The sequence below is a fragment of the Callithrix jacchus genome, chromosome 1 (assembly GCF_049354715.1).
Source record: "Callithrix jacchus isolate 240 chromosome 1, calJac240_pri, whole genome shotgun sequence".
NCBI classification, from domain to species: Eukaryota; Metazoa; Chordata; class Mammalia; order Primates; family Cebidae; genus Callithrix; species Callithrix jacchus.
Genome location: NC_133502.1, coordinates 92560181 through 92583589, shown reverse-complemented (window position 1 = coordinate 92583589; position 23409 = coordinate 92560181). Strand labels below are relative to the sequence as shown.

The 23409-nt window shown below is 37.3% G+C and overlaps 1 protein-coding gene across 4 annotated transcripts in view; it reads left to right on the top strand.

The window, feature by feature from the left end:
• The window catches only part of GDA (guanine deaminase), a 115402-nt gene extending 95458 nt beyond the window's left edge, over positions 1-19944 (top strand). For 3 of the 4 annotated variants that reach the window (XM_035302525.3, XM_035302522.3, XM_035302518.3), the window contains 4 exons: positions 9230-9376; positions 12829-12959; positions 15020-15047; positions 15955-19944. In XM_035302525.3, the coding sequence (XP_035158416.2) occupies positions 9230-9376; positions 12829-12959; positions 15020-15047; positions 15955-16025 (377 nt within the window). In that variant the 3' untranslated portion in view covers positions 16026-19944. The remainder of the gene's footprint in view (positions 1-9229; positions 9377-12828; positions 12960-15019; positions 15048-15954) is intronic. The other variant, XM_035302530.3, reaches the window with a different exon arrangement.
• The last annotated feature ends 3465 nt before the right edge of the window (positions 19945-23409 follow it).

Here is a 23409-nt window from a genome sequence, read left to right as displayed (position 1 = left end):
AGTTCAAGTCAAGTTCTAGTTGTCACTTACTCTCTGTAAGACCTTGAGAAAATTAATATTCTAAGGATTTATTTCTTGATTTCTACAACATTAGTAACTAGCAATTACAACTATGTGTATCTTGCAACCTTGTTTAGAGAATTAAATTTTAAAATGCATGCAAAATAGCACAGTGCCTGGCACATGACATTAATCAAGAAAGATTGGTTTAAAAAGGAAAGGGAGAGGTTGGAGACCAAATGTTTGATTAAATACGACCCATTAGCTTGTTTACTCAGAGAATCCTGTTTCATTTTTACCTAGTCTTTTTTGCAATAGTCACTCTATTCTCCACTATTTCCTAAACATGACTTTTATGTATCAATTTACCCTTCAGTTTATAAACTTTAGAAGATTATTATATCTCATCCTATGACTAGAGAGCAGGTCCAAGAGCAGTTCACATACTGTATCTATAACAAGTGCAGGCAGATCTTGACTTCCACAAATATTAGGTAGAAGAAATCCACATGAAATTTAACAGAAGCATAGCAAAACAAGATAAAATGATATCACAAAGAATAAGAGTATGAGCAAACAGCTGAAAATGATCTGCTTTAGGATCCAGAAGAAAATTTCAGAAAATTGCCCTCATCCCTGGAGTATAGGAAAACATGGTTCTATGAAAAGATTGTGGTAGAAATTTTAGAAATGAAGGAAGAAAACTGAAGAAAATCAGATTAAAAGGCATGTAGACTCTCATACACTGCTGGAAGGAGAGTAGATGGTTATCACTACTTTGGAGAATGTTTTGGGAGTTTCTTATAAAGTTAAATATACATCTGCATATGACCCAGGAATTTTACTCTTGGGTACTTTACCCTGGAGAAATAAACATGTATATTTGCCAAAATAGTTGTATGAGGCTGGGCACAATGGCTCATACCTATAATCCCAGCACTCTGGGAAGCCATGGCAGGAGGATTGCTTGAGCTCAGGTGTTTGAGATCAGCCTGGGCAACATGGCAAAACTCTGTCTTTACAAAAAATAGAAAAATTAGCTGGGCGTGGTGGCATGCACCTGAGGTCACAGCTACTTGGGTGGCTGAGGCAGGAGGATCACTTGAGCTTAGGAGGTCGAGGCTGCAGTGAGCTATGTTCATGCCACTGCACTCCAGCCTGGGTGACAGAATGAGACTCTGTCTCAAAATAAATAAATTAATAAATAAGTAAAATAAAATAGTTGTATGAGTATGTTTATACCAGCTTTTTTTTTATAATAGCCCCAAACTGGAAACAATCCGAACATCTATCAGCAGAAGTAAGGATAAGCAAGTTGAGGTGTATTCATATAATAAAATACTATTTAGCCATAAAAAACATACTACTAATATATGCAAAATGTGGGTATATATATATGCCAGCGTGTGGGCTTAAAGAGAACACACTGCATGATTCCATATGCATGAAACTCACAGACGGACAGAGCTAAGTGATATTGGTAGAAATCTGAAAGTGGTTGCCAAAGGTCGTAGATAAGAATTAAGGATATTGACTGGACAAGGCCATGAGGGAACTTGCTGGGGTGATAGAAATGTTTAATATCTTAGTTTTTTTGCAAAATAGTTAAAGCTATAAAATTGTTAACATTCTCCAAACTGAACATCTAAGGTCTATATGTATTATATTTTAATTATACCTCAGTTAAGGAAATGACCAACCAACCAACCCTCTAGAAAGCTATGAGAAGCAGAATTATTATTGAAGAAAATCAAATCAGTGATCTGGAGAGCAAAGTCAACCAAAGATGATAGACAGTGTTTGAGGATGATCGATGTGAAGCCCAGAAAGGACAGAGCTAACACATAGGTTTTTTTTTTTTTTTTGAGTCGGAGTCTCACTCTGTCACCTGTCACCAGACTGGAGTGCAGTGGCCTGATCTCAGCTCCCTGCAACCTCCGACTCCCTGGTTCAAATGATTCTCCTGCCTCTGCCTCCCAAGTAGCTGGGATTACAAGTATATGCATGCCTGGCTAACTTTTGTATTCTTAGTAGAGATGGGGTTTCACGTTGGCCAGGATGGTCTCGATCTCCTGATCTCGTTATCTGCCTGCTCCGGCCTCCCAAATTGCTGGGATTACAGGCATGAGCCTCTGCACCCAGCCTAGGGGTCTTTTTCTGATGAAGCACCCAGAACAAATGGGACAGATGGAATAGTCAGAGCTTTGAAGGGTAAATCTTTTCTGAGCTTAAGAAAGAACTGCCTTGAAAGTCCTTACCCTGTTTTACACTAAATCATAACTGAACATGTAGTGGCAAAATATTTTAATTACAATTAAAAAATTTCAAAATATTGACAGAAGGAAAAAAGTCAGTTATCAACAAAACAATTAAAAACCAGTTTTCTTTCAGATGTTTTTGTTGGCACACAAAATACCAAAAGGCAAGAAAAGAGTTTGGAGACAAAGCAGTTGTTAGTCAAGAATAATATACCAGGCCAAGTTCTCCTTTACATATGAAGGCAACAAAATTCTCAGCTATACAAAGACTTGGAAAATATTTTCTTTAGGAACCCTTTGAAAACCTTACTTAAAAACCTACATCATTCAATGAACAATGAGGCAAATGAAGGGCCATGTGGGAAAATAGTAATACAATATGATATCATGGAAAGCTAAAATCAATCAAAATAAGAAGATCAAAGAATTGTTAAGGATTTTAAAAAATGAAAGTAAAATCCTTAACAGACAGAATAGGCACAATGTTAAAAGTAATATATATATATATATATATTCAAAAACCTATCAGAATGACAGCATAAATCAGAAAGATGTTTTCCTCAGCTGGAAAGAGGTTCCTGGAACCTAAATATATGTTACTTATTTTAAAAACTGAGTGTTAGGTTCTTGAGTTTTGGTTTTATGCTTTCCACATATCATTTGAATGTCTTCAGGATTTTATCATAAAATTATAAAAAAAATACATACTCTGCAAGAAAGAATTTTTCAAGTATAACATAATTCTCTCTTCTAATTTTATTAACAAAACCCAAGAAATTGTAATTTATGTGTAAGGCCAAGAGGAGGATGTATTTGGCAAGTGGCCAAAATGGTGAAACCTGTCTCTACTAAAAATACGAAAAGTAGTTGGTGTGGTGGCATGTGCCTCTAGTCCCAGCTACATGGCAGGGTGAAGCAGAAGAATTGCTTGAACCCAGGAGATGGAGGTTTCAGTGAGCCAAGATCACACCACTGCACTCCAGCCTAGGTGACAGAGACTGTCTCAGAAACAAAAACAAAAAATTCCTTGTCTCAGAATAAAGGGAATTGTACATTTTACTTTTGACTTTGCAGTATAAAATATTAGAGATAACTAGTTGAAGAATTTTAAAAATAGGATACCTCCTATGTAAAATATGAACAAACTTGTAAAAACAACAATAACAAAATAGCAAATAACCAAAAATAATCATCTGAAGATAAATTTAAATGTATAGAACAAGTTTACATAAACAAGACCTATACATTCATTAAAACAAACAACATACCTGGAGCCAGTGCCTCACTTCTCAGTTTAATTCCCTATCCTAACTTACTTCTTCCATTATTCCAAAAGCAACAGCTTTTTGATCTCTTGTGGACTCTAATCCAGTGACTCCATGCTTTCTCACAATCCATTATTCTAAGTCGAATTCTTAGATGTCAGAGCACATCACTGCAATCATTCCTTTGGAATCATCCTCACTTCTTATATTCCTCTCGTTTTCTTTGTATTCACATCGCAAAAACCCCACCCTTGATTATGTCAAAAGTCCCCATTCAGTGCCTGCAGTGGAGCATCTGGAATTTGTTAGAGGAAAACCTCCAGTGGGCTTTCATTTTAAATTTTCTTCTTAAATCCCAAATGGCCCTCTTCGTGGACGATAGTTATTAGTCTGTAATAAGGCGTATATATCCTTATTCCAAGATAGCGTTTCTCATTTCTTCTTAAATTTTCTACCCCAACTTCTAGCTTAAGGCCTCCCTCATCTCATATGTCATTGAGAAAATAGAAGCAACTAGAAATCCTTCCCTCAGTCTCCTGCCACCAAATTCACAGACCTTTCAGCATCTGCTGGCATTTTGTCTTCTTTTCCCTGTCACAGCAAAAACAACAACAGCAAAGCCCTTCTTCCAATCAAAGGCAAAAATACCAAAATACCCGCAAATGTGTTCTGTATTCTTTCTCTCTCCTAGCATCTCAATAAACTAGTTCCTTTGGCTGCAGACCATCCTGTATGATCAGTGTCTCCTTCCTGCTGGATCATTCCTGCTGTTACATACCTGCAGGTACACAAACACTCTAGTATCTTCTGAGCTTTTAAGCAAAGAAACAAACTCCCCTGCCTTTTTTTTTTTTTTTTTAGGATGGAGTGTTGCTCTTTCTCCCAGGCTGGAGTGCAGTGGCGTGCTCCCAGCTCACTGCAACCTCTGCCTTCAAATTCAAATGATTCTCCTGCCTCAGGATTAGCTGGGCATTACAGGCGCATGCCACAACACCCAGCTAATTTTTATATTTTTAGTAGAGACAGGGTTTCATCACGTTTGCCAGGCTGGTCTGGAACTCCTGATCTCAGGTGATCCACCCACCTTGGCCTCCCACAGTGCTGGATTACAGACATGAGCCACCATGTAAGGCCCAAGACTGTTTCTTAATCAGACAACCCCCTCTTGCTCCTGCTCCACCTGTCTGCTTCCCTTCATGGCAAAGCTTCTTCAAAGAGTGGAGAGGCACACTGGCACCACTTTCTAGGCCCTTTTCCATTCCTCCACCAACTTCCATCTGGATTCCTGCCCCACCCTCCATGACAACTGCCTTTGCCCTTTCTCCTGTGGGTATTACCACTGGGATCTCTGCTGCAAACTCCAAAGGATGCCATTCTGTCCTCATGCAGTGGGACTTCTCAGCTGTATTTGCCATAATTGACTATTCTCTCCATTGTTCAAATAATCTTACCTTGAATCCAGTGAAGCACCTTTGTTCTTCCTTTCTTTCTCTGAATGGCGATTCTCTTCCTCCTGGCCATTTGAAAGCTTTCTTCAAGGCTCAGTCTTTGCCAGTCTCTTTTTTTACTTTACACATTTTTCTTAGGAGGTGCCATCCACAACTATTGCCTCATGTGATTAAATATATTCAGATGACACACAGATTTTTATTATTATTTTTATTGTACTTTAAGTTCTGGGGTACATGTGCAGATCTTGCAGGATTGTTGCATAGATACACACATGCCATGGTGGTTTGCTTTCTCCATCCCCCTGTCACCTACATTAGGCATTTCTCCCAATGTTATCCCTCCCCAACCTCCCCTCCCCCACTGTCTCTCCTCTAGCCCCCCACCCCCCAACATACCCCAGTGTGTGATGCTCCCCTCCCTGTGCCCATAGGTTCTCATTGTTCAGCACCCACCTATGAGTGAGAACATGCAGGCACACAGGGTATTTATATCCAGCCCTGACTTCTCTCAATTCTAAACCCATGTTTTCAAAGGACTACATTCTCCCATCTCTTAGACCCTTCCTGAAGGAACCCCTGAACTTCATTATATCCCAAAACACATTTAAACCTAGTTCTCTAAAATAGCTCTCCTTTTTAGAGAATTCATTTTTTCTAACTAGAAATTTGGTCATTATCTTTGGGACTTTCTTCTCCCTCACTTCTTCCCCTTGTCTAAGCCAGCACAATGCCCAACCTCATGACTTCTTAGTATCTCCTAGAACCATCCTCTTTTCCCTCATTGGTCATTACCACCGGATGTGAGCTGCCATCGTTTCTTGCTTAACTGCTGAATTAGCTTCCTAATGGGTTTCATACCCATCCTAGGCCCTTCCAGTCTGTTTTTCAAAAGAATCACAATAAAAATCATGTCACCCTCTAGTGCTCGTCACCTTTCAGTGGGATTTTGAATATGTAAGGCTCATTACAGGGCCCACAAAGCTCCAGAATGGTTTGATACCCATCCACTGCCCAGCCTCATCTCACACTACTCTCTCCTCCCTACTCTGGCTGTCTTTTATGAATACCCTGGCTATCGTCTCTATAAATCATATTCCCTTCTCCCAAAAGTCCTCTGTGCATTCTGTTTCTATGTCTGAATGCCCCTTTTTGCCTCTGTTTATATGGCTGAGTTCTTCTCATTCTTGTCTTAGTTCAAATTTCATTGCCTTAAAGAGGTCTTCCCTCACCATCCTATCAAAATTGGCCCTTCATCTCCATTTTCTTTAAAAAAAATTATTGTTAATGTGAGTCTGTTGATATGATTCTTTTCTTTCTCCCCAACAAGATAGTTAGCTCGCTCATGTTGGGAGCCCATAGGTTTTTATGTACAAGTGCTTAAGTAAATCAAGCACGCATAAGGGGTGCAGTAAATGATTGCTGAATAAGTGAATGAATGCAAAGGAAATGAGCACACGCATATGAAATCATTTTTTAATCTTTCCATATTCCTCTGGCTTAAGTTTTTGCTCTTGTATAATTTTGTTAGAGTCTTCTTGTAAATAATAGTGTCCAAATGTTGACTCTGATGAGCAAGTAATGGAACCATCTTCATCAGAGTCCTGGGGAAGGAGTGGGGTAAGGGAGCAGATCTTCTGAGAAAATGCTTCACTTTTCCTCCCTCCTCCACACAGTTTCCACTCTTTTGTCCTCATTCTTCAGCACTTTGATTATGTAACTGAATTTTCTCTGCAATGATTAAGATATATGATGTTATTTCTATTTTCTGAGAAAATTGAGGTTCACAGGTCCTAAGTTACTAATAAAAGGTCCAGAAAGCAGCCAGGCACGGTGGCTCATGCCTGTAATCCCAGCACTTTGGGAGGCCGAGGTGGATGGATCACGAGGTCAAGAGACCATCCTGGCCAACATGGTGAAACCCTGTCCCTACTAAAAATACAAAAAAATTAGCTGGGTGTGGTGGAACGCACCTGTGGTCCCAGCTACTCGGGAGGCTGAAGCAGAAGAATCACTTGAACCCAAGAGGCGGAGGTTGCAGTGAGCCGAGATTGTGCCACTGCACTCCAGCCTGGTGACAGAGCAAGACTCCGTCTCAAAAAAAAAAGAAAAAGTAAAAGGTCCGCAAAGCAAAAAGTTCTAGGTACACAGTTTAAAACCAGGTCTTAAAATGTTAGACATTCATGATTTCTCCTTCATCCTACCACAGTGCCTCTGGCCATATGATAAAGTACAACCTACATTAAATGTGTTGTAGATGAAAGGGGAAACTACAAAGCTAACACAGTCAGGAAGAATCAGCAAGTTACTATCACAGTGGAAATCCCTGGAAGAAAAGCTTGACTCCTACACAAATGGTCCTGACTAAATACCATGAAATTATGCAGCCCAGTGGTCTTTTTTTGATGAGCACAAAATCGTTTCTTCGTTGACATTTATTTTACTGACATAACATTGGCAATCAGAAGAATATAAGATGATTAAATCAACATCATAAGGCATCTTTCAGTTTTTTCCAGTAAATTGCATAGCATTATTTTTTAATCTATCCTTATTCTTTCTGAAAGGTTAATTTTGAGTAGATATTTAGGAAAATCCCACTTCCCGTGATATTTTATACCTTATTTTTTAACTGCATATATTTAAATCTTCCATACTCACTGGAAGCAACTACATTGCTTCCAGTCTTTATCCATCTGTAATAAAATATAGTTAGTCTTTACATGTTTTCATACCACTTAGTGATTTAATTTTCATTCTACTTTTATCTATATTTAACATGTTTGTTGTTTTAGCAGTAAAGAAAGAAGCAGCAGACAAACTGTTTCAAAGCTTAATGTGCATTGTTCCAAAACTGTGTTTGTTTTCTTAGCTATGATAAAAATGAAGATTTAAGGGATGGTTACTGCATATTAACACAGACTAGTCACTTAAGTAGATGTAATAAAAGTTTTTAGGGAGCTGGGTGATTCTCTAATTTAAATACAAGTTTACCTAAGCACATGTAAGATAGTTGAGCATAAAATTGAGCTACAATCTAGAGTTACTACTAACTAGGCAATTATTTTGTTTTTGCAACAAATATATAGGCACTAACAATTACATATGTCTACCTGGAAATGACAGAAGGAACACAAAATATGAAGCTTATTAGCTATAAATGTGTTTTCTTTTAATAAAACATACTAACTTAATTAAAATTTATTTATACAAACTCATTTAATAATCCCATGTTCATTCTTGTTAAAGGTAGTATTTCATTTGATTATGATTAGAGACTTTATTTAGATTGCGAAAATCTCATTCCTCATTTAATCGTGCCCACCAAAATACAGAGCTGTCTGCATTAGCATTGCTCATTTATTACACTAATTTCCCAAAATACACAAGTTCATTCTAAAAGTTCTTCATAAAAATTACAAAGAAGTGGGTTTTTAATTTCCCAAAACTCTCATCTGGATTAGAACAAAGTTAGGATAAATTTTTATTGAATAGAACCATGAGCTTATTTTAAACCACATGTTATCTAAACTATGCAGCCGTATTTGAACAATTTCTGTGAGTGTTCATAGAATATTCAGAGATAAGAGTTTCTTCTCTTGGCTTTTAAAACCATTTGAGTATTGCATTGGGTTGAATTGTGGGTCCCTAAAAGATGTCTACCGGAATCTGTAAATGTGACCTCATTTGGAATAAAGGTCTTTGTAGGTATAATTAAGGTAAAGATCTCAAGATGTGATCATTCTGAAATAGAGTGGGTCCTAAATTCAGTGATCAATATCCTTAGAAGAGACGGGAAGAGAGACAAATAAAAGACATGGGGAGAATAGGGCTATTTGAGGATAGAGACAGAGATTGGAGTGATGCTGCCACAAGCCAAGAAATACCAGGAGCCACCAGAAGCTGAGACAAGCAAGGGAGGATTCTTCCTTAGAGTTCCTGTGGGGACTGTGGTCCTGCCAATACCTTAACTTCAGACTTCTGACCTCCAAATTGTGAGAGAATAAATATCTGCTGTTTTAAGCTAGAAAATTTGTGATAATTAGTTGCAGCAGGTATAGGAAACTAAAGTATGCATTTGATACTAATTAGATTTTGAATTGCTTTAAATCTTAGTCCATGGCTGTCTGTGTTTATAGTTAAGAGCTTTAACTATAAAAAGTATATTAAGGACTGAATGTCATAAAAACAATGATATATGTATTATTCCACTTATTCTCATAAGCTTACTGTTTTGGTTTTATTTTACCTACTGTAGACGTGGCTGGTGGCTATTCATATTCCATGCTTGATGCAATCAGAAGAGCAGTGATGGCTTCCAATATCCTTTTAATTAATAAGGTAAATGAGAAAAGCCTCACCCTCAAAGAAGCCTTCAGACTAGCTACTCTTGGAGGAAGCCAAGGTAATGACTATTACATTTTCTCTCACACAATATTCAACCATGCTGATCTATGTCCTTGGATGTAGTAAGAAGGTGCATGCTTGGTATTAGAAAAACCAATATTCATAATGATCACATCTCCTGTGACATACCCAGATCTCAGCCAGTAAAGTTCACGAAGGAGGAATCATTCCTTCAGTGAATTCACTATCTTTGCTATAACAGATGTCTAAGACACAGTTATCATATTGTTTTAATGGATATTACATTGGTTACATGCCTATGAATTCTTTAGAATAATCCATTCTTAGGAGGTACGCCTGAGAGTCACAGTAGCTCACGTCTGTAATTCCAGCACTTTGGGAGGCTGAGGCAGGCAGAATGCTTGAGCCCAGGAGTTTGAGACCAGCCTGGGCAATGCAGCAAAACCCTGTCTCTACAAAAAAATACAAAAATTAGCTGGGTGTGGCGGAGTGTGCCTAGAGTCCTGGCTACTTGGGAGGCTGAGGTGGGAGGATCACCTGAGCCCAGGGAGGTAGAGGCCACAGTGAGCAGTGATCACACCACTACAACCTCAGCCTGGGCAACAGAGTCTTCAGATAAATGAATTAAAGAATCCATTTTTCCACTGAGTCAAGTAACTTGCTCTCCTGTGGCCTCAGTGATGATTATAATAGTAAAATAGTAGCCAAGGCTTACTGAGTTCTTTCCTTGTGATAGGAATCATATAACACGCTTTACATGTGTTGTTATTTAATCCTCACAGCCACTATTATTCATTCTGTTTTACAAACAAGAAGTCTGAGGCTTACACAGCTGTCAAGACACAGTGTGCTATGAGTTGAATCCACATAATCATATGCCAAAATGCAAATTCTTACTTTCTGCCCTTCCACTACAGTATCTTCCTGTATAAATTCCTGCCAAGACCATGCATTTGGTTCATATACTTAAGGATACTAATTACTCAAACCTCTTTAAAAGGATAAAGATGCAAAAATATAGTTGGTTGATATGCAAATATTGCTCATCAGCTTTTCCCAGTTCTCACGGGTAACTGTATTGTTATGGAAAAAAAATTGGTCAAATATAAATGTAATCTGATAGTGAAAAATAGTATGAAACCCTAGGGAGCTAGTAAGAAATCAAAATGTAGACATAGCTTTAGAAACATATTTGGGTGCAGATTTATGATAGATACCCTGGATCTTACTAATGGAGGACAATTGAAGCCAAGATTATCCTGGGAAGAGACTTCTCGCATCTTCTTTGAGTGTTGGGGGCTATGATGAATATCATAAGCACATTTCAAGAAAAACAAATACAGGGTTGGATTTTTTTCTTTTTTGGATTTACCAAAGTCTTATGGTTTCTTTTTCTAAAATTCCAAATTTCAAATCACTCACTATTTTAATAAGTGTTACAGCCTTTCACCCACACCACCATTATCTTTTCACATCTGAATTTGAGTTTGAGTAGTTATTCTGCCATCTATGTTTGTGGTACAAACGAGTTGTATTTAAGTAGTACTTTTTGAATTCTAGGCTCTCTGTGAGTTACTTCATCAGGAGCCTGTTTCTTTGATGAAGCCAGCATGGGTTCCTACCCAATCATTTCTACTTTGCTGTGTAGCTTTTAAATCTATTTTCTGGGTCACTGGGCTTACTCATGGAATTTCTTTTCCTTAGTTTGTCTCTCTACTATAGTCAGAGTAAAATGAGATGAATGTATCCGTATTTAAAGTGTGGCATTTTTCCAGTACTGTCATGGCCTCTCCATTCACTCTCAAGAAGATCAAGATGAGCATAAATTATCTTCACAGAGTCAACCAACATTTACTCCAAAGGCAGCCAAACTTCATTTCCTGAAATGCATTCGAGTCACTTACCAGCCCATTGGGGTCTATGAGCAACAATTTGAATTTATATCAGTTTACAAATTCACTGAAAAGAATTGTGTCTTTCTTAGTTAGTTCATTCCTGAACTCTCTAGGCTCTACTGAAAAGCCCAGTTGGTTTATATATGTCATCAAACTGCCTAAACCCCAGCTAGTCACTGCTCCTGGTTATCTGATCTATTAAACGCACAACAATTTTATGTCGAATCCAGTCATTAAAAACTCATACTTGACATGCTTCTTTGTCAAGGGCAAAAAGAAGTAATCATTGAAGGAGGAGAGAATGTCCAGTGATTTTCTATTACATTCAGTCCTTCCCCATACTATTAGTAGAAGTCACCTGGCTTCTTTTAACATTTTGGATTATATTCATACCCCTGTCTTGCTAAAGAGAGTACTTTAGCTAAAAAGCCATTTTTCTTTTCTGAGAATGAGAGTTGCCCTTTAAAGAATCTTTAAAGAACAAGTAAGATTTCTAAGTCAGTGTTTAGAAAAATTCCACAATTTCAGGATGCCTACACATAGAAATATAATAGATATTGCCTAACAGAGGCAATCAATTCAATATTTTCACATAAAACTTTTATCTTAGTGGTGGTAGAATGCAAAAAATACATGTGAAAATTGAAATAAATAATACTGCACTCCGGTTAACCTTCCTTTTATTCATGCTTCCATTTGTGACCCCAGTGTACACCTTCCTCAGATTGCAGGCTGTAAGGAACTTTAGATTCAATACCTCCGTTTGCGAGGAGAGCCAACTACCCCCATTTTTCTGAAACGAAATCATAAAAATGAGAGATGTTCTTCCTTGGTATCCAATCATCTTGGAACATGATTTGTAGCTATGAGATGAGCCAAGTCAATAGATGTTATTGGCCTGTGCTCTATTTTAGAAAACCATTCTTTTCTGGCAACCAGAAAACCTTCAAGGCTGCAAACAGATTGGTCTGTTTGCAAAAGCTTTGGGACTTTTGAGTTATGAGAATCTGTTCACTTTGAGAAGTAAGGTGTTTTTTTTCCATTCAAAAGATTTAAACTAAGGAATTTCTGATGGATATTCCTGCATTGACAAATATGCAAAAAGATAATTATTTTTTATTTATGCAAGGTTCATTTCACTGCCATGAAAATAAATCTTGTCAGCTATTTCATGAAACAGAAAGAACAAGAAAGGCAAGGCAAGGAGTTGAAGTGTTGTGAGGAGAATAGAAGGGAAAAAGAGGAAAGGTATTATGTTAATCATCATGTTTCTTAGAGGGATAAATGAAAAGCATAAACCAGCTGGGCTATGAAGTGCACCAATAGAGCTGAAATAGAGACAAATCAGAATTGCAATACAGTGATGAAGGGAACTGTTTTTATTCCCAGATTTTGCTTTCCTGTGGTTACTCTACTTTTTGTAAGTAGAAGTCTTGTGACCTATTAGAATGAGAGCGCTTTTCTGTCTCACTGTTAAGATACTAAATTTTTTTTCTCCTAGCGACATGTTGGCAGGATCTGTCCTTACAAACTGAGACATTAGTGTGGTGTGATGGCTTGTAATCCTGACTGTTTATTCCCTTGTTCTCTGTAGCCCTGGGGCTGGATAGAGAGATAGGAAACTTTGAAGTGGGCAAGGAATTTGATGCCCTCCTGATCAACCCCAAAGCATCTGACTCTCCCATTGACCTGTTTTATGGGGATTTTTTTGGTGATATTTCTGAGGTAAGAAAAAGAAAGTTAATCAAAAGGCATTTATTTCATAAAGTCGCCTAACAGCTTCCCTCTATAAAAGAAAATAGAAACTGAAACATTTTAATGGAATGCAGGAAACTCTTCAAAGGGACACTAGAGCCCTTTGATAATTATTGTAATTTTATGACAGCAATGTTAAAAATAATGGTATTAACAAAACTTTTCTATTTTGAATGTGTTTGTATATTTGAACGTAACTAGAACTCATTGAACACTTGCTATGTGCTGGCTAGGCATGGGATTAGGCACTTTCATACCTAATTTTGTTCAATCATCAGAGCAACTCTAAGGGAGTAGGTACTATTAATGTTGTCATGTTAATTTATAGAGGCAGTGTGGCTTAAGGGAGGTTAAGTGATTTACGTGAAGACTCATAGCCAGTGATTAGTAGGCAGAGTTTGGACTCACACCTGGAGCTTTCTGACTACCAGAGGCGAGGCTCTTGACCACTCTGTTATGTCAATGTTTTCAATTTTATAAGAAAATGAACTTTGTTGCTTTATCATAAAATGTTTTCCTATGAATAAACTAGTTAATCTTACTTGAAAAAATACTTTCTTGTAAGATATTGAGCTCTTTCTAAAAAAAGAATTAACTATTGCCATTTCTAAATTGATCTACTTATGAGAGTAAATGTGATAATAAATATATCATATTAAAGTTGTTTTTTTTTTTTTTTTGAGACGGAATCTTGCTCCGTTGCCAGGCTGGAGTGCAGTGGCGCAATCTCAGCTCACTGCAACCTCCGCCTCTTGGGTTCAAGTGATTCTCCTGCCTCAACCTCCCAAGTAACTGGGACTACAGGCATGTGCCACCATGCCCAGCTAATAGACATAGTTGTAATTGCTAGTTACTATTGTTGTAGAAATCAGGAAATTAATCCTTAGAAAATTAATTTCCTAAGGTCTTACAGATAATAAGTGACAGCTAGAACTTAACTTGAACTTTATAGGCCATCACTAGACAACCCAAAGTCAAGAAAGGGAAGTCATGTGATGAACTTAAATTATGGAGACCAAAATCCTAGGAAATCTGAAAACAGTATCTGACTGATTTTTATGTGTCTGCTAAATTCTTCACATTAACTGACTTCCTTCGTAAGGAAGCAAAGACCCAAAGAAATGGGTAAACTTGGGTATTTTTATGCTAGGTTTGATGAAGAGTGGAGCATTGTAGAGAAATATGATAGGACAAAGAGTGTGATCCAGTGGTAATAAGCTAGAAGGGACTTAGCAAGACCTGTTGGTTCAGATTCTTCTCTGCGACCCTTTGTCTTCAGAGGTCAGTTATAAGGAGGACACCCTTTACATGATGGTCTTATAACCTGCATTGGGGTGAGGGGTGAGGGGTGAGGGGAGGGTCCGAATGACCTCCCTGCTTTTGATTTGAGGATAGTCCTGATCCCATTATTATTTTTATATTGTTTATTCTTTTACTCTCTTATTAAAATTAATTTCTGGGAATAGGGCTCTAGGGAATAGTTTTAGTCATTTTTCTTACATCAGGGGTATCCAAGGGAGAGAATACAGTCACAGGTTCTTAGTTTCTGTTTCTGGTTGGGCCGGTAAAGTCCCCTCCCTCACCCCTCTTTTCTGCTTATCACTAGAGACAGAAACTATAAACCATGGCTTCAGGCTGCTAAAAGCCGAAAACAGAACCAAACAGAACAACAACACAATAAAGCAGATTGGACAAGCTTGTCTTACAACATACACCTCTTGAAATATTTGAATTATTTTACTAAATTAATTTCTTTAATTTATATAATACCTTTTCCATGATGACTCTAAAGTTACATACCCAAAACTTTCACGCAATAGGTAAACTGTTAATTGCCAATGGATTGTTTTGTTGTTCTGGGAGGTTTTTTATTAAAGCACGTAGTTATTTCTTTTTTAATTAATAGAAGTAGATTTTGCCATTGAGAAGTACATTCATATTTCTGGGCTTTGCCAACCATTGTCAGCTGTGAATTTACTTTTCTAAATGCACAAACTATTCTTTCTTATTACTTTTATTTTCCATTTTAGGCTGTTATCCAGAAGTTCCTCTATTTAGGTAGGTGAATGTATGTCTCTATGCTAAATAATAAATAAAATCTTTCCTTGTCTTGTCTTTTTCTTGGCTATGGCTCTCTGTATTTATCATGCCATATATTAAACTCTATGTATGATAATTTGCTTTGATTCATTTTTTTAAACACTCTGAAGCATTAAGCCCATTGTGGCATATTATTTAAAGGTTCTATTTGAAGTGCACATGACTTTCTCTAGTCATAAGTTCTAAGCTGAGAAATAGAAATAGAAGGCCAAAGGGGAAGAGATTTTCATGTTCATTCCTCTTGTACTCATTCAGTATCTGACATTCTGCCTTACCATGTTTTTGTGACAAATACATAGTAGAGTCTCACCACGTGTTCAAAGTCTCACCTTTGTTCAAAGGAAGTTGCATGAATTCTCAACTCTGGTTGAGAGCGTTCATAAATGTGCTTGTAATGTACTCACGTTCAATTCCATTCACTGAGAGAAACAGTAATGCAGAAGATTCTACTCTACTTCCCATCCTGTTGAGTGAGCTCAGTGAGCTTGAGATGGACAGACACATGTGTTACTTCTTGTGGAACTGCTTCTGGAGTGTAAGAAATGTGTAAAGTATTTCTTTCTCCACGGGGGGCAAAATATAAACCAACCACGTTAGCTGAGAAAGGACAGCTAAAGGGGGCTGATTCAACTTTATGTGATTTCTGCCTCGGGAGCGGAATTCAGACCCTAATCATGAAATTAGCCATGACATTTTCTACTGATCATGTCTTCCTGTTCAGATTATAAACCTGAGCGTGGGGGGAAAGCAGCTTTTGGTATTTCCTCTCCTAAAAGTATCTTTAAAAAAAATCTCTCTCAATGGCAATGAAGATAATTATTGACTCAAAAGGACTTTATACATGATTCCTTGATTTTTCTTTCAGGAGATGATCGAAATATTGAGGAGGTTTATGTGGGCGGAAAGCAGGTGGTTCCGTTTTCCAGCTCAGTGTAAGACCTTCGGGCATCTATGAAGTTCTCCTGGGATTAGTGTGGTTCTGCATCTCCTTTGTATCCAGGTGGAGTTAGAAAGTCAAAAAATAGTACCTTGTTCTTGGGATGACTATCCCTTTCTGTGTCTAGTTACAGTATTCACTTGACAAATCGTTCGAAGGAAGTTGCACTAATTCTCAACTCTGGTTGAGAGGGTTCATAAATTTCATGAAAATGTCTCCCTTTGGAGCTGCTCAGACTTACTTTAAGCTCAAACAGAAGGGAATGCTATCACTGGTGGTACAATGAGATTTAAACAAAGCCTTTTTCATATTTGAAAATGTGGAAAGAAAAGATGTTCCTAAAAGGTTAGACATTTTGAGCTAGTAAATGCAAAAATTAGAAAACTGAAATGGACCCACGAGAGTAGATTTTTATGAGGGAGCAAAGTTAGACTGCGAACAAATGTTAGAAAATCACTTCAGATTGTGTTTGAAAATTATATATGGAGCATACCAATTTAAAAAGAGAACTTGTTGAATTTTAAAACATGTTTCTAGATTGACCTTGTGTTTTAGAAATTTGTACTTAATGGAATTTGCATTTCAGAGATGTGTTAGTGTTGTGCTTTGCCTTCTTTGGGGATGAATGTCAGAAATTGAATGCCACATGCTTTCTTAATATAGTTTTGTGCTTCAAAGTGTTTGACAGAAGTTGGGTATTAAAGATTTAAAATCTCTTAGGAATATTATTCATGTAACTACATGGCATAAATAGTTGTATTTTTGTGTACCTTAAAAATCAACTTATAACAGTGAGATGTTATCATTGCTTCCATTTTATTAGAAGAGAAACAAATTCCATGCTTTATGGAATTTATGTAGACTGGAGTCTTTGTAAACTAGGGCAGGTGCTGGACATCCAGGAGCTGCCAATACTAACAGGACCAGTTCCATTGCCACGGTCTATTCCACCCAAACAATATGTGGTAGTTGTTGGAATTCCATACTTAAATATCAGTCTGTTAGAATTTTAAAATGAAGGACAAATCCTGTTAAAGAAATGTTGTTAAAAATCTTTAAACCCTGTATATTGAAAGCACTCTATTTTCTGATTTTATCCAGTTAGAAACTGTTTAACTCCTTATAATTTTTAGGACATTAGAATTTTAGGATAATGAAAAGTACATAACATCCTACTTATTATTTACGTTAATAGGACTTAGTTTTTACTAGACATCCAGGAACATTACAAAGCAAAGAGTATTTTTATGCTTCCTATCACAGTGTGTTTTCCCATAACCTAGAATTAAAACCAAATTATGACCTTATGATAAATCTTTAAGTATTGTTGTGAATGATATTTAAATTCTATATTTTTCTTATTTAATTACAAATACTATAAATGCGCAAAGAAAAAGAATAGACTTTCTTAATATATTATAATACTCATTCCTAGAGCTTAGGAGTGACTCTTTAATATTATCTTATAGTAGAAAACTTTATATAATATAGCTGACTCCATATTTACAGAACAAAAAACACAGTTCCTGCTCATGTAGTTTAAATTTTATTTTCACATACTTAGGCTAATTTAGCAGTAATTGGCCCATTTTTTTTTCCCCTAGTAGAAATACTTTTAGATTTGATTATGTGTTTATGACACCTAAAGATGGAACAAAAGTTTAGTCTTATTTTTTTAATGAACAATAAAGATTGTTTTGTGGGGTAAGTAGCTTAGTAAACCCAATTTCCAGTCTTAGTCTGTATTTCTAATATTTCTAATTCCTGAGCCATGTCAAAGACACCCTGCCAAATTTCTCCCCATTTATCTACGGGGCTGGCAAGAATCTTCCGTTTTATCCCTCAACCCCTGCCAAAGGAACTTGGTTACATGGTGTCTAACCAAATGAGTAGGCTTAGGAATTTAGATGAGATGTGTAAGATATACTTACAGGCAGCAGCTGCTTCTAGCATTTGCAAGATCCTACACTGTTACCTTCTTTAAGGGTGTACATTTTGATGTTGAACATGAGTTTCCATGTAGACTTAGGATTCACGTGCAGTAAATATAAATAAGTGTAGTATCAGAAGCAGTAGGAATGGCCGCACACAACCATCCTGTTAAACATTTAAATTTAGCTCTGATAGTGTGTTAAGACCAGAATAGCTTTCCTAGTAAAAATAGGGTGTGTTGAAATGTTTGTATGTACTTTGATCTCTCTGCATCACTTAAAACTTATATGTTTTATTTCTCCAAGTGCGGTGTTCATGAATGTTACGTATGCTTTTTTTTTTCTGTACCACAGGCATTAGCTATACCTGGGGCCAGATTTTCTGCACTTTAAAATGTTGCCTTTACCTTATGTAGGCTGACTTTCTGAATTGTGGAGAGGCACTTTTCTAAGCCAATCTTACTTGTCACTTTTTGTTTGAATATCTTGCTCTCTGGCAGGAAAGAAACAATTAACTTACCAGCCTCCTCACTCCACCCCCCACCATTTCCCTCCTGTTCTGTGGTATTTTCAACAGAATAGACTTTGAAAGGTAAAAACTATTCAAAAATATCGATTATCATAAATTCACAAAATATTGTTGTAACCAGAACACAAAAGCAGGCTAATCAGCTAAGGTAAATTTCATTTTCAAATGAGAGGAAAACATGGGAAGTAAAAGATTAGGATGTGAAAGGTTGTCCTAAATAGACCAAGGAGACTGTTCGCTAGTTGAATTATCAGACCACAAGAGGAGATCTTGGAACAAGCTCCCTTCACGCTAGGGGTCTTTCTAAGTTAGTGCTAATGAGCCCCCATTGAAACTCATTTTCCTTCAGAAAGAATTCTACAGGTTAAAGGGAAAGAAATGGTAGGAAACTCTCCCCATTATGCTTAGCCGACTTTGAAGTGTGCCCTCCAATATCTCTGTTGGCAACTGCAGCTGAGATCTTAGAGAGGAAGCATAACGGGTGTGAGAACTAGCAATGCATTTTGAATTGTCACTCCCTACCAGGCTCTTCTATTTTTAATCTTTTCACCTCAGAACCAGACATATGGAAAGCTTTAAAGGCAAGCTGGAAGGCACATTGTATCAGTTCTACCTTGTGCTGATGGAGAGATAGAGATGCAAAATTTGGATGCTTCTGGAGCCTGTTGGGCACCTTTTTGTTGTTGTCCATTTTTAAAGTTGTTGATAATGGCTGAAAACATTCACATGCTTAAAAGCAATGGTGTGAGTTATTAACAGGTAAACTAAGAAGTATGTTATGAGCAATGATTTGAAATTGTTTTTAAATTGTGTGGGTTGCTAAGAATTTTTAAGTGTTTTTTGGGGGGGATGGCTTCAAGGAGACGTTAGCAATTTGAGATCTATTAGCCAGTGTAGATATGACTTTGCACCTTACACTTTATAACAACGCCTATAAAGGAAGAGCTTGGAAGGAAGTGCAGAAACAGAAAGACACTGTTAGGAAATCCTAACATTTGTCCCCATGTATGTGTTCACAACTGGTCTCACCTGCCCTTCCCTCCCACAGCACTGAGTGTGAGAGACTGAGAGTTGAGGGGTTACTTTGTAGATCTTGTCCAAATTTAGTGAAATGTGGAAGTCAACCAGGCCAATGATGGAATTAAATGTAAATTCCAAGAGGGCTTTCACAGTCCACAGGGTTCAAATGACTTGGTAACAGAAGTTATTCTTAGCATATCTGTTATGTGACAGTGATTTACCTGTCCATTTCCTACCCGAAAGCCTGCCAGAAAGCATTCTTTAGAGAAAACCACTTTACATTGTTGTTAAACTCCTGATCGCTACTCTTAAGAATATATATGTATGTATTCATAGGAACATTTTTCTCAATATTTGTATGATTCGCTTACTGTTATTGTGCTGAGTGAGCTCCTGTGTGCTTCAAACAAAAATAAATGAGACTTTGTGTTTATGTTATTTTTTTTGTTGTGAGTTTTCTCTGTTTGGTTTTGTTGTGAATTCTAACAATCTGCTGGAAGGGAAATTAATTTTGCAATGTTTTTCTTCTTTTAGCATGAATTAAAAAAATAGAATAGAATACTTAGCTGTGAGTTAACATGTATCTTCCATCCTATGATAGTCACTATACATAGCTTTTAAAAATTAAACTTGAATGTTCAGCCTTTTAGAAGCAGATTGCTATTGCTTTTGATTTCAGCATAGTGTATATTTTATATATTTTAAGGCATTACCCAGAGTGAGTAATGCACTCTATATCAAGAATCAGTTCACACAGACATATGTGCGTGTGTATTTAAAACAAAAGTTTCACAGAATATTACTTTCTCTATTTGTGATGTGCTGGGCTATTTTCTTTTCTTACCTTTCTTTCTTTCTATCTTTTTTAAGATGCCGTTTCACCATATTGGTCAGGCTGGTCTTGAACTCCTGACCTCAGGTGATCCACCTGCCTCAGCCTCCCAAAGTGCTGGGTTTACAGGCGTGAGCCACCATGCCTGGCCGCCCTGGGCTATTTTCTATACTGTTTTATTCTATGTCATTTTATTTTATTCTCTATTTTTTTTAATGCTACTGATGATTCTCCAGTTGGTTTCTTGAGCCTCTGATGAATCATTGCCTGCAATCTGTAAGCAATATTCCAGTATCTTTTGATCTATGTTTGAATCTAAGCTTGGTCATTGCCTTGCTGGGTGGCAGACATGTTACTTTAAGTCTCCACGGGTCCATTTCTAATTCTGGGATATCGAGATGACATGAGTGCCTGCCTTATAGTCATGAAGATTAAATAAAAGAATGCATAGACAGCACTTAAGCTAGCAGCTGGAACATGTGAATGCTCACAAATTGGTAGCTATTATCCTAAAAATGAATATAAACCAAATAAAAATATAAATATTAAAAAATATTTTTATCAGTATATTTTTCAGAATTTAAATCAAGTGATCTTAAGGACCCCCTTTACATAGAAACACTTTGCATCTGATTTTTTTCAACACTATTATATGTTCATTATTTTTTATTTGTAACATGAAACATAAAGAGAGTAGTGGATTAGGTCTATAAATTCATCCCTGTGTCGGAGCAGCTTTGCAGAAGAAGTCTTTGGATTGCACTGGTGACCAAGTTCATTCTCTCTCTCTCTCTCTCTTGTTCTCAGAGTAACTGTAGAACATGCTGGAAATGGAACATTTTCAGATAAGGTGGAACTGGCCAGATTAGACTGAGCTCTGTTCCCATCCTTCCCAAAACATAAGATCCTTCCTAAAACAGGATCTTATGGTGCTTTAGCCTAGCACTCAAGTATCGCCTAGGTATAAAACTCAGGGTGGAGCATGCTTTGAAGGTCCCTCAGCTACATGCAGACTACACTCTATCTGCTCTGGGAAACTATCCTGAGCCTGGACTGTTTGCCATAAATCTTAAACTTTTATTGTTCCTTGCTGCCTATCTGTGAGTAATAAAGTCGCTTCACTTAAACTTTGCTGTGTGATTGTGTCTCACCAGACTCATGCAAGGATACAAACTGTGGTCCCAAGATGCAGTGGGCACAATGAAACTGCTTCCCACAACTTACTAAGCACTTTTTTTTCTCCTAATGATCAATTTAGGGAGCTTGGTGGGGTGGCTCACACCTGTAATCCCAGCACTTTGGGAGGCCAACGCATGTGGATCATGAGCTCAGGAGTTCAAGACCAGCCTGGCCAAGATTGTGAAACTCTGTCTCTACTAAAAATACAAAAATTAGCCAGGCATGGTGGCGGATGCCTGTAATCCCAGCTACTCAGAACACTGAGGCAGTGAGTTGCTTGAACTAGGGACATGGAGGTTGCAGTGAGCCAAGATTGCACCACTGCACTCCAGCTTGGGTTACAGAGTGAGACTCCGTCTCAAAAAAAAAAAAAAAAAGATCAATTTAGTATAAAATATCAGAAAAGAAATTTCACATTCACAATTTAGCAATAATGTATGTCCAGTCTGCACATTGTGGATACTGGGTTACTGCAATAGATAATATATAAACGTGCTAATCATTGCATAGTACTAAATTCAGGATTTAAATTAAAAAAGATTTGGATATAAGATAAATACCTCAGTGGCTCATGCCTGTAATCCCAGCACTTTGGGTGGCCGAGGCGGGTGGATCATGAGGTCAAGAGATCGAGACCATCCTGGTCAACATGGTAAAACCCCATCTCTACTAAAAATACAAAAAATTAGCTGGGCATGGTGGCGCGTGCCTGTAATCTCAGCTACTCAGGAGGCTGAGGTAGAAGAATTGCTCGAACCCAGGAGGTAGAGGTTGCGGTGAGCCAAGATCGCACCATTGCACTCCAGCCTGGGTAACAAGAGTGAAACTCCGTCTCAAAAAAAAAAAAAAAAAAAAAACGATAAATACCTACTAGTAGCAAAACAGGACTTATGTTATGGTGTTTTAAGAATCCATGAAGAGGCCACTTAGTTACTGGAACAGAACTCACAACTGTCACCAATGGCAGCAGGTATTTTGTTTTAATCTTATTTTAAAATAGAACAAAGGGAGATACTCTCGGTCTTTAAAGTGATAAGACAGCATTTTAAAGTGTGATTAACTTTTTAAACTAATTCAGACTTAACACTTTAATCTCCAGCTCTGCCCTAATCTACAACCACATAATGATGTAAAACTACATTGCATTTATCATATGTAAAAAATTGTTCATGCTTCTATAATAGTTGAATCTAAATTTTGGAGCAGGAATATAGATAGGGAACTAAAAGCATTTTCTCTATAAGAAATACTTTGTTGGGAAATTCTTCAATGGTAACTAAAAAGTAAAAAATAAATGTTCTCCCTAGTACAAAATGGGATTTAAAAAAAACCAAACAGATCACACAGAATTTCATAGTCTACTTGGGGCTCCCCTATTGCGTGGATTCTGTGAAGAGCAAACAAATATTTGTTCCCTGTGTGCAGAAAGAGTACCCAGCGTCATAAGCAGTCAAATTAAACTGCAGAAATAAAGGCCCTGGAAGATTGTTATGTGATCAGATGACATCCACTTGCTTGAAAACTGGAACATGTAGCTTCACTGTGAAATTGACTTCTGTCCTTTTAGTCTGGGCCAGTCTCCAGATCAGACTTTTGGTTAACTGCTGTCAAATAAAAACCATAAATGAATAACCCAAGGAAGAATTCTGTTGGTGTTTTTTTTGTTTCCGTTTTCAGATTTCTAAATTTGCTCTCATGGAACACTTGAGACACTTCAGACAACCTTGGTAATTTTTGTTTTTGCTTTTCTTCCACAAAAGTTGGTTTCATCTACACCTGAGTTAAGGAACAAGTGAAGGATGGCTTTGTGTTTGTAAAGCACTTTGAAACCTTGACAGAAGCACAAAAACAGATAAAGGCAAGAAAGGCTTAATTTATCAAAGTTTTGCAGA